Genomic DNA, 11,600 nt, shown 5'->3' on the forward strand with positions numbered 1-11,600 from the left:
AGATTTGTGGTTCAATGGAAGGAGTCTTGACCAGGGTAAAGTACCTGTAAATGTGACGTCGCCTGTGCAGGTCTGCTGCAGGCTGTTCCAGGTACTGTGTACGCTAAAGGTAACCCTGTATGGCAGGGCCCTGTCCCTAAACCACAGTGTACCATAGTACTCGCTTGGCAATGGAGGGGGAGGAGCAGGGGGCCCTAGACCTGGGTCCGGGGGATGACTGGCCTGTCTAGTGTAGGGGAACATTTTTCTCACTTTTGCGCCTCCGAAGACGCTTTGTGGTTTTCTTCACACCGATCCCACCTTTCGTACAAACCTTTCATGCTCATCACCGCGACGAGTTGAAATCATGATGATCATTCTGTAGAGAGACTGCTCAAGCTACTCTCTTTTGGCTTCTTTGCCCCCCCTCTCCCTTTCCTCTTTTCCATCTCCTCTGCGCATTGCGGTTTCTTCTCGCGTATCCTCGGCCCTCATTTTTGACGTCGGCGGCCCACGGCCTGCATCTGCGGCATAATAACCAGGGTATCGACGACACCGACACCGCTCAACCTGAAAACTTCCTCGTCCTCGTCCTCCTCCTTCTCTGAACGTGGGCCTGTTCTCGCCTCTCTGACAAGGGCAACTCTTGTTGCGACTATTCTCTCTCCCCGCCCCTGTATTTACCTTGCTGGAATATCCAATCTATCCAGTATGGTGCGCAATTTGGTCGTGCTTGGGGGCAACTCCCATCCGGAGTTGGTACACAATATCTGCAATATTCTCGGCATTCCTCCCTGCAACCGTATCCTGTCCAAGTTCTCTGTCGGCGAGAGTCGATGTGAGATCCAGGAGACGGTCCGTGGGAAGGATGTCTACATCATACAAACAGCAGGAACCCAGGATACCAATGTCAAAGTCAACGACCACTTCATGGAACTTTGCATCAGTTAGACCTCTCCCTCCTGCTTGATCTTCCCCCGAGAGAGAACACAAGAGAGACGAGTACGCTGACCGCAAGCCTGCCTAGTGGTCTCTGCCTGCAAGACAGGCTCCGCCAAAAGAGTCACCGCCGTCCTACCCCTCTTCCCTTATTCTCGACAACCCGACCTCCCCTATAACAAGACCGGTGCACCTCTAAGCAAGGGCCCTAGCGAGTCGGGCAAATATACCTTCGAGAGCGTCCCCGCCACTCCTGGGCCCGGCCTGCCCAAGAGTATCGGCCTGAACAGCGGCATCGACATCACCAAGATGCTTACACAGGTCTCACTTGCCAATGGCAACGGGTCTGCCAAGGCGCACGGCGAGGGCGCAAATTCTGGCGCCAATGGGGTCGCCGCCGCCCGCGACCATGCGAATTCTGTCTCTTCGGTGACTGGTAACTACACCACGCACGACTATGAGAACCCTCAGATGATCAATGCCTTCCAGGCAAAACCTGGGTACAAGCAGTGGGTAGCACAGGCTGGGACCCTGGTGGCGGACCTCTTGACATGTGCCGGTGCAGACCATGTATGTGCCTCCTCCTGCTCCTGATTTTACTCTCCACGCCCGCTGGGGTTGGCATGCTGTTGCTCACCGTTCGTGCCTTGTACTAACTTCTCTTTTCCTCCTCTCACAGGTAATCACAATGGACTTACATGACCCTCAGTATGTATTGCCCTTGATTTACCTCTGTGGATGTGTGACAACCCGCAACATCGGGTATTTGTTTTGTTCGATTTTTGATACACAGAGCCTTGGTGCTGCTTGCTGAATGGACAACACTGACATATTATCGCCACCAAAAGGTATCAGGGGTTCTTTGATATTCCCGTCGATAATCTCTACGGAAAGCCACTTTTGCAGCGGTATATTGAACGACAGATCCCCAGCTCCAAGGATGCGGTCATCGTCAGTCCAGATGCAGGTGGCGCCAAGCGTGCAACGGCGATTGCCGACGCCTTGGGTTTGAGCTTTGCTCTGATCCACAAGGTAGGGACATGAACCCTTGAAGCTGTGGGTCATACTGACTGTTGCCTGCAGGAGCGACGCCCGACCAAGATCTCAGACCGTCAGAATGCCACCATGATGCTCGTTGGCGATGTATCAGAGCGCCCATGTATCCTGGTGGATGATTTGGCCGACACCGCCAACACCATCACAAGAGCAGCAAAGCTCTTGAAGAAGGAGGGGGCCACCACCGTGTATGCCCTCCTCACCCACGGCATACTCAGTGGCGATGCCATCTCCCGTATCAATGCGTCTGCCATTGACAAGATTATTGTCACCAACTCAGTGCCTCAGCACAGCCACAGGCAGGCTTGTCCCAAGCTTGAGGTACTGGACGTCTCCCACATCTTTGCCGAGGCTATCCGGCGTGTGCATCACGGAGAGTCCATCAGCGCTCTGTTCCCTCACGACTGAGCTGGCGCAGGGACTGATGGACGAAATCCAAGACGAAAGTGGGCTGGGAATACAGCTTCGCCACACAATCATTCATATGGTCTCTTTATTTCATAAATGGCGTTCAGTGAAAGGGGGTGGGGGAAAGGCCTTGACTGCCGCCCTGGTAAGGCAACCGAAACCGTCCAGTCTTGGGCTCTGGAGTTGGAGGCCGGTAGATTTGGTTTCCCGAGTTCTTCAACATCATCATCATCATTAAGAAGAACCAAAAATAGCAAAGGCGAAAGAAGAAGAACAAAAAAAAGTAGTGGGCAGGCGGGAGGTTCCGGTCTCATGGTTCAGGGGCATCAAAGTCAGAAACCTACGGAACAATTATTGCATATTGTTCTTTTTTTTCTTCTTCCTTTCTCTGTCTCTTTTCTCTCTTCCGGAAGGAATTATCTTCCGAGAACGGTCACTATTCCATCACGACAACAGATCGATCTCTAGACCACAGACAAACTTGCTATACACATTAGAGAAGAAGCTAACAAGCCCAAGGTGGAGGGTACTATTACGGCCATGCCTCGCAGGCAAAGAAAGAGTGGGCCTCATAAGAAGAAGTCTGATGATGGCATGCATGCCTGCATCGATTGCATCTCGCTTGCGCACAGAGAGATTTGTTATCCGTTCCGTATTAATGAACAGAGTTGTTTTGTAACATGGAGTTGAAAAGGTCAGGTGATTTGGTCCATGGCGTTTGCGTTGTGTTGTGAGATGACGGAGGTTGTGCTTACATAATCCTTTAACCAGGGGGACCTAAAAAGTCAATGCGGGAAGGGAAGTGAAGGTGAAAAAAAAAACCCCCAAGACCGCGCCTGCGTCCTCAAAACAGCCAGTATTCAATTGACCCAGAGATATAAATCCACCATGGCCTCACAAACCGTCCTGGCTAGGACCACAGGGCCCGCGACAACAAGGCTTATGAGACCTTTCCTCGCTCAACCACCACAGCAGCACGGTCTCGCCACCCTTCTCACCACCAGGCCCTCACCAACACAGCAGCAGCAGCAGCAGCAGCAGCCCGTCAGAATCGCCACCACAATCACCACCCGCAGCTACACAGCAACACCATCATACCAGAAAAGAGGCTCTACTGACCCCAACATTCTCTGTTTGCGGTGCAAGAGGAAGGGGCATATTGCTCGTGACTGTCCTGATCCCAAGACGTGCGCGCGGTGCGGGAGTCCAGACCACTTGGCGAGAGATGTAGGTCTTTCTTCTTCTTCTTCTTCTTCTTCTTCTTCTTCTTCTTCTTCTTCTTCTTCTTCTTCTTCTTCTTCTTCTCCTTTCTCTTTCTTTTCCCCCTTCTTCCTTTTCTTCCTTCAAACCCGTGTCCCAACACAACATTCAATCTCCTCCCCTCACCCCCATCCATTCTCATGCCCTTGCCGTCCTCTCTTCTCTTTTTTCTATTCTTTCATATCACACAAGGCCCCCCGTCCCCTATGAGAATTTCTACTCTCATACTTCATTCCCCCACCCCCCCCCCAAAAATGGTTCATTCCAACCTCTCCCCAAGAACATAATCCCTTTTTATAAATAAAATTCATGACTAACCCCCGGGCCTTCTCTCTCTTTTTCTTTGCCCTTTTGTTAAAGTGCACACAACCCAAAAGATGCCATCGCTGCGGCAGCGAGAGCCACTTGGGCCACGACTGTCCCGAACCGCCCCAGCCGATCACCTGCTACAGGTGCGGAGAGCAGGGACACGCTATGAGAGATTGTACGGCCCCGGCGCCGGTACATAGGGCGCAGTGAGGTGGAAAGGAAGGAGTTTGGGCTGGGGGAGGGCGGGGGGTGGTAAAAGGAAGGGCTTCACAGCCTCAGCTTGCAAGGCAAGGCAGAGAGAGAATGAGGCCTTAGGGGGGGCGCAGGAAAAAAAAAAAAGGGGGGGGGGTGTAAGATTTTGCGAGAATCGAGACTTTTATCTGTGTGTTTTGTGTCACAAGGCTGTAAGCACGACTTGGGCTTTCTGGGCTCGATGAGAATGCACCTTCATTGGCTGAGTTGAGCTAAGAGATTTATCTGCCAGCATTCTAGCATACCCAGTGGACTTCCTAATGCTTTATACACAATGGTCTTGAACAGCCCCGAGGGGAAAGGAGAGAAAGAGAAAAAAAAGAGAAAACCCATCTTAAAATATCTACGTTAGTGTGTCTCTGGTCGGGCGGTGCATAGTCTACTGTATAGCAGCAGCAGGTGACATCGTGCAGAGCTCGTACACGCGCTATGGTAAGTCTGATAATCATTCAGCCAGCGCCACAGTGTTGTCCCCTGCCGCTTTGCGGAATTAGAGAGAAAGAAGAAAGAAAATCCGAAGAAAAAGTCAACAGCAAAGAAAAATGAGCTTGTTTCTCAATAAAAATAAGAGAACAACGACTTCACATAGCCTGTGGAAGGCGAGCAGAGAGATCATCATAGGTTTGTGGTCGTGTCTATTCACATCATTTCACCAAATCGATCTCACCACACACGACCTTGCGCCTTTCCCTTTCGGGACACCACCACACTCACCTTATAAGACTTCATTTCCCATCTCATCCTTTTGACCCGCCAGCCCAGCTCCTTGAAAACTGCAGGCCCACCCTGCCAGCACCTGGCCCAGGAGTATGACGAGCACAAGGGATACCGCCTTCGCCTCAAGGCCCGTCAACCTGGACAGCCCACGAGATGGGCCACACAAGATTCCCGCCACGGCGGCGCTAGGACAGCAACGTCAGCCTGCGAGTCCCAGACCGTGTGAGGGCAGTAACGGTAACAAGAACAGTGAGCAGAGCCCTGGAGATGGGCTCGAACCAGATACCAGTGGAGGAGTAGAAGGAAAATCGCTGCCACCCTCGTGCTCGGTATTAGAGTGGGAGCTAGAAGATTCTATCGCCAGCGTGGATGGCGTAGGAGTGTTGGGAGGAGGAGAAAGAGAAGGAAAAGGAGGAGAATCAGTTCGGCACCGAAGACGTTGTCAGCGGAAAGTCCTGCCGACGCCCAATACACTCCAGGATTTTCTCAACGACGCTGCTGTCGCTGCTGTTCATCATCAACATCCACCTCCTGACAACACGCTATTTATGTCGTCAGTCTCACCGGCGTCGTCACAGGGTGTTCTCGATAACACTAGAAGTAGCGGCGGGACGAGGAGCAACCAGAAGAAGTGGAGGAGAAACCCGGTCCTCATAGTCCGCAGCCCATCAGCGGCATTCCTATCGGTCCTGCTCGCCTCTCCGCTGAACATCGACACCGCCTTTCTTGAGGCCCACGCCGGCCTCCGTCGCCAGCCCTCGTCTTCCTTACGCGGTCGCCGCCACTCATGTCACGGGGCGGCTGCTACTGCGGTGGCGGCGACATGGACCTACCCGGAGCTGGTCTCAGGTTGCCGGTATTGGGGCCCATCACACTGGCAAAGCTCGCTGCTGCTCGCCGCCAAGTGGAAGCCTGTGGCCAGGATCGTGTCGGGCCAGGAGAACCTGTCGGCCATGTTCTGCCGCGCCAGTGCGAGGACTGGCGGGGAGGGTGGTGGTGTGGACGTGGTCCTTCTGAGCGGTGGCAGCAGGGAGTTCTTACCCCACCCGGACGACATTATGCGGCCGCCGACGAGGGCGAGGAGGAAGGGTTACGTGATTCCCGTCGCGGGGAGGCAGAGGATGGAGGACGAACACGACGATGGCCACGAAGCCCGTGGTAGCGAGGAGAGGCAGCAGGACAAACGCAATGTCGTCGGGGTGGTGGAAGATGGCGAGGGCGAAGAGTTCCCCGACTTGGTGGAAGAATTGCAGGAGGGTTTGGACGCCACTCTCAGCTGGGAGTCATCAGCCGCGACAGTAGGAGACGAGATGGAGTTGATTGAGGTCCTGGAAGAGACGGCATACGAGCGTTGGCTCGACTTCCTTGAGGTGCTCACCCTGCGGCTGCCACCCCCGTTCGATGACAGCTGGACGTCCCTGCAGTGGTTAGCCCTGCAGGCCCTGGAGGGAAACCTCGACATGGCCAACGATCTTGCACAGCAGAGGGAGAGGAGGACAGCTCTGGTGGGCAGAACCCCAGGCACTGCCACCACCATCCCTCGCCCAGACTGGACCGAGCTCATCCGCCGCCTCCAGATCCGGATAACCCTGCTCACCGCCGATGCCGCCGATGCCGCCGAGCAAGCCAGGCGCCGGTATCCGGCTCAGCAAGTCTACCCAAGGCCGCCGCCACGACCACCACTACCACCTGCTGATAATGTCGACGACGACCACCAGCGCTCCCTAGACCGCGTGTCCTACCTCGGCGGCGTCCTTCTCCCCGTGTCCATCGTCTCGTCCGTGCTCTCCATGAACGCCGACTTCGAGCCCGGCCAGCCTCTCTTCTGGGTCTTCTGGGCCGCCGCCGCGCCGCTTGTCCTCCTGACGGTCCTAATCATCTACGCGGACAAGCTGCGCGGGGCCGAGGTATGGGAGGAGGTCACCCCCTCCGATGACGACGGGAGAGAGGACGAGAAGGGGAGGAACAAGAGAAAGAAGAAGGAGGAGAAGAAGAAGAAGAAGAAGAAGAAGAAGAAGAAGGGAAAGACAGAAGCAAACGAACAGAATCAGTACCACCACCACCACCATCAACAACAACAACAGCAACCGTCCTCATCCCCATCCGCATCAAGCATGGAAGAGTCCACCTTGCCGCCCAAGACACCCTTGCATTCACGTCCCGAAGTCCGCTCCGAACTCGTGGGCAACATAGTGACGGGTCTCGAGGGAAACGCAGTCGTGGTGGACGAGGAGGTCTCTTCGCGGCCCCCAGCACCGGCATCCAGGCCCCCCCTGCAGTCCGAGGACGTTACCTACAACGCAGGCGACGTAATCATCAACATGGACGACCATCACTACTCCGCGCTCCCTCCTGACAAGCCTCGTCGCCCGCACATGTATCGAAAGAAACAACTGGGCTGGGCCGGCGCGGCCAAGTGCATCCTCACGAGGCAGAAGCCTCACAGGGTGAAGGACGGGCCACCTGTCGAGGGCCGGTGGCGTGAGACGAGAGATGAAAGTAGAGAAGGGTTAGTGAGTAGCGGGGCACCTTCCCTCTGAGCCTGACTCCCCCAGATAGCTTCACCTGCTTGGCCTACCCAGCCTGGGCTGGCCTTCTCTCCTTCCTTTTCAAAAAAAGAAGACATATGTTTATTTTGATGCAGCTGCTGAAAAGCAAGCTGTAGTGTAGAGGAGACGGGGTTTTTACAACAGGCCATCCACCAAAGTAGATGATTTCCAATCTTCAGCGCCCAAACCCATCATCAGCATTATGCCAAATACACAACCACCCTGCTTCAAAGTCAGGAGGTCAGCCGGTTGGTCGGTAGGTTGGATTGGATGCCTTGTTGTCTGCAAAAAGTTGGATTGATCTCGAGCTTCAGGGACAATTGCCAGATGCACCCTTTTGTATATGAATCACCATAGTAACTTTCTTTCCCTCGTCTCGACCCAACTGAAAATGACACCTCCTCCCTGTTCAAAGTCTCTTTCTCTTTCTCTTGAGTATCGCCGGCCGTTTCCATCATCAATATCGCATCTGCTGTCCTTGGTTGCATATGGGCCGTCCACTAGCTTTAATATCCACCTCTGTTGCTGTTGCTATTGTCGTAGTTCTTCGCTATAGGGTTCACCACTTTGGAATCATCATGTCTTCATGCCAGACCGTTCTGGGAACGTACTGTAGGGGCTATACAGAGCACCGAGGAGGGAGTAAAAAAGACAGAAGGCGGCAGGACGAATCAGAAGAAAGCAGATAGCAGGTGTGCTTAATACCATTTTGCCCCTTATCTCTGAAAACCCCCCAAAACGCCGTATCCGCAAGACGCCACTGTGCCCAGTATGCAAGTCCCTACCCTTCTTCTTCTTCTTCTTCTTCTTCTTCTTGTGCTTCTTCTCTGCGTGTGCTGTCTTCAATTTCTGCTCTCCTTGTGAAGCTTCTGGTTCTTTCAAAATGAGTGTGGTAAGGAAATGTCAAAAAGAAAGGGGGGGGGGGGGGAAAGGCTAATAGCAGGGGCCATTGGACCCCCAGAATCGTCCTCCGCCTGTGGAATGTAGTCTCCTGATGCTTGGTGGTACGTAAATTCGGCTGGTCGGCCGCCAGAGGCTGTCTTGTGAACTGTTCCGTTGGTCGAGGCTGCATCTGAGGTGATGCAAGCGTGGCCGGGCCCCTTGTATATGTGGGTCTGCCGGGGAAAAATGAACAAGTCCGGGCCCTCCCTCACGTCATGTTTCGTCGGGATCATCATCGTCGTGTTTCGGGCGAGAGCTCAGTGGGGGGACGAGTCGTATCCAGCATCGGAATCGTGCTCGTCACCATCATGATGCAGCGTCACGCTGTTGAACTCCTCGAACGGGTCGACCATCTCCCCGCCGGGTGTGGCCAGGCCACTATCCAGCGGCACACCATTCATAGGCCGGGAACCGCTGATATCCACGCTCTCGCTCTCCTTCACGTTGCGGAAGTTGCTCGTATCCAGGCCACGGGCTGGGTTCGGGACGATGGGGGGCTTCATGTGCCGGATCAGAGCCCACTGGGTTGTTCTGAAGAAAGGATGCACCTTGATATCAGATGCCCCTGCGCGGGCGCCCAGGCGACGGTTCTCATCCTTGATGAGCAGCTTGCGGATCAAGGACTTGCAGAGACTGTTAAGAGATGATAATTAGTAATGAAGCGCAAAAGACAGTTGGGGGAAGGGAAAGAAAGAAGCCCGTTCTGGCTGCTGTAGAGGGGAGGGGGTTTCTCACTTTGATATCTGAGGGGAATTCGAGTGATCTGGAAACGGAACATCCTCCCTGAGGATATTTGCAAACGTCGCATTCCTGTTCTTTCCCTTGAACGGGGTCGTGCCGAACAGCATCTCGTAGATCAGGATTCCCAGAGTCCACCAGTCGACAGCGCTCGTGTGGCCGCTTCCCTTAATGACCTCGGGTGCGATATACTCCTCAGTTCCGACGAACGAGTTGGTGCGAAAGTTGGCAATGCAGGATTTGGTGTCGATCGTGGGCAGGGAGGTCGTGCTCGCGCCATTCTTGCCGACAATCATGGTGGGCTTGCCGCCCGGGTCGGACTGCTTTGACAGGTCAAAATCAGAAAGCATGATGTGCCCAGACTGATGAAGCAGGATATCTGCACAATTTTTGAAAGTTTCACGTTAGCGAGCCATCCTCTCGGAACCAACCCCCCCCCCCCCCACTCCCCCATCTCTCTTGTTCTGAGAAGAGCAGGTTTCCTAGGCTGGACAACTTACTCTCTGGCTTCAGGTCACGATAGATGAAACCCATGAGGTGGAGGTACTCCAGGGCGGCGGTGACCTCTGCAGCGTAGAAGCGCGCATCATCCTCGGCTATGCACTTGCCAGGGCGGGTCTGTAGGGCCCTGAAGAACTCCCCGCCGCTGCAGTACTCCATGCACAGGTAGAGGTAATCCTCAGACTGGAAGGAGTGGTAGAGAGTGACGATGAAGGGGTGATTGCTGGTCGCGAGAATCTCCTGCTCAGCCAGGGCCCTCTTGATCTTGTTGCGCTTGATCATCTCCTTCTTGCTCAGCACTGTTTGTAGAATCGTCAGCTTCCTTTCCCTTGTTTACTTGTCTTTTTTTTTTTTTTTTTTTATACGCACACACAACGCCCGGGGTGAAGAGAACAATGAACGTACCTTTCATGGCATACAGCCGGCTGCTCTTCTTCTCCTTGACGAGGTAGACCTTGCCGACATCTCCCTTGCCGATCAGCTTGATCTTGTCGAAGCTAGACGGGCCGACCTCGACGTTCCTGACCTTGATGGAATTCGAGCTGTAGGTCCTCCTAAAGGCCAAGGGGGTGCGGCCCGGTGAGGGCAAGGGGGAGAGGCCGTCGGAATCGGGGACGGCGAGGGCAAGGCTGTTTGGATCGGTGGCATCGCTGCTGGAGACGAGACCCAGGGTGCTGGCGCTCTTGTTCTCGACGAGGGGTTCCTTCCCAAGCTCTGCGGTGGCGGGCCTCTCGCCGCTGCCCTTGGCGCCCTTGGAGAAGAGGCCCTGGGCGTTGGGGGCGCTGGCAACCCTCCTGAGCTTGCGGGCGAGCTCCTCCTTGGTGGCGGCGGTGGGCTGCTCGGCGGGGCTGCCGCCGGGGCCGTCGACCTTGAGCTCGGGGGTGTCGGGCGGAGAGGGTGGCACGGAACCCTCGTTGTGGTGACGCAGGGCGGGCGGGCCCTGGTGGGCAAAGTAAGGGTTGGCGTGGGCAGTCGGGCTGAGGGCCTCGTCGAGCGGGTGGCCCTCGCTGGCGGTGGTGGTGCTCCGGAGGCGGCCGACGGTGGCGAAGAACCTGGACTGGCGGAACGAGTTCTTGTCGGTCTTGCCGGAGCCGTTGGCGCCGACGAAGTGAGAGTGTGAGTCGCCAGCGGCGCCGGTGGAGGAGATGGAGAGACCCTTCTCGTTGTTAAAGCTGGAGATGCGGAAGAAGTTCTTCAGCTTCTGGGGAAAGTGGCTGTTGCCATTGGGCTGCTTGGACGACGACGACGAGGGCATCTTGGAAATGGTGACGGTGGCGGCAGCGGCAGCAGCAGCAGTAGCGGTAGAGGCAGAGAGGGTATCATGAGAGGAGGGGGTGCGAGAGGGACGACGATGCCATCGTGAGGTGTGGAGATTGTTTGGGGTGGTGAGCATTTGCGCGGTGCAGCGAGTGTGCAGTGCAAGTTGCAGTTGCGGAGGTCATGTACTTGCTGGCTCTGGCAGGGCTGGCAGGCTGGCTGGCAGCCGAGATTTAGGGGAATGCTGGTAGGGACGAGTCAGCCAGCCGAGCACACAGCCAGGCACAAACAGCGAGGAGGCAGCGAGGCAGTTGCAGGCTGGGGATGGGGGGGTTTTTCGGGCCTGGGCTGGGCCGGGGGCCAGGGCCTTGGCTGACAAACCGGCAGCAAGGCGCAGGGCCCCGCCCCCCGTCCTGCCCTTACAGAAATATACATACCACTGACCAAAAGGCGAGAGAGAGAGAGAGAGGAGTGGGGTGGGGTTACTCCTCTGTATCTCCCAATTGGAGAAGAGAGAGGGGCCACAGGGGGGGTTCGAGTTAGACGGGTGGCCCCTGTACAATGTACCCGTTGTGATTGTAAAAACAGTCACAGAAATAGAGAGCAATGACAGGGCGCATCAGGGTCCTTTTCCGTTCTCTTCACCAAATCTGTCGAGGTCTGCGTCTGCCGTCTCTTTATTCTTTCAGTGGC

General features: G+C 55.3%; 3 protein-coding genes across 3 annotated transcripts; 2 read left to right on the top strand and 1 right to left on the bottom strand.

Annotated features, from left to right (window-relative positions):
• Positions 1-297: 297 nt before the first annotated feature.
• M406DRAFT_79046 (uncharacterized protein) lies at positions 298-2,988 on the top strand. Its single transcript, XM_040925980.1, has 5 exons — positions 298-925; positions 1,007-1,488; positions 1,598-1,626; positions 1,767-1,950; positions 2,002-2,988. Exons 1-5 carry the CDS (start codon positions 691-693, stop codon positions 2,380-2,382), a joined length of 1,311 nt encoding a protein of 436 aa, XP_040777272.1. The 5' UTR covers positions 298-690; the 3' UTR covers positions 2,383-2,988.
• A 1,489-nt stretch (positions 2,989-4,477) lies between these two features.
• Positions 4,478-7,585, top strand: M406DRAFT_330143 (uncharacterized protein; the record flags this gene model as incomplete). Its single annotated transcript, XM_040920482.1, has 7 exons — positions 4,478-4,550; positions 4,603-4,635; positions 4,698-4,728; positions 4,793-4,824; positions 4,983-5,140; positions 5,499-7,433; positions 7,565-7,585. The coding sequence occupies 7 exons, from the start codon at positions 4,478-4,480 to the stop codon at positions 7,583-7,585; spliced, it is 2,283 nt and encodes a 760-aa protein (XP_040777273.1).
• Positions 7,586-8,668: 1,083 nt separating this feature from the next.
• Positions 8,669-10,905, bottom strand: M406DRAFT_257334 (serine/threonine-protein kinase nrc-2; the record flags this gene model as incomplete). Its single annotated transcript, XM_040917168.1, has 4 exons — positions 8,669-9,044; positions 9,147-9,528; positions 9,650-9,949; positions 10,056-10,905. 4 exons carry the CDS (start codon positions 10,903-10,905, stop codon positions 8,669-8,671), a joined length of 1,908 nt encoding a protein of 635 aa, XP_040777274.1.
• Positions 10,906-11,600: the final 695 nt, after the last annotated feature.

Source organism: Cryphonectria parasitica (assembly GCF_011745365.1).
Source record: "Cryphonectria parasitica EP155 unplaced genomic scaffold M406scaffold_4, whole genome shotgun sequence".
Lineage (NCBI taxonomy): Eukaryota > Fungi > Ascomycota > Sordariomycetes > Diaporthales > Cryphonectriaceae > Cryphonectria > Cryphonectria parasitica.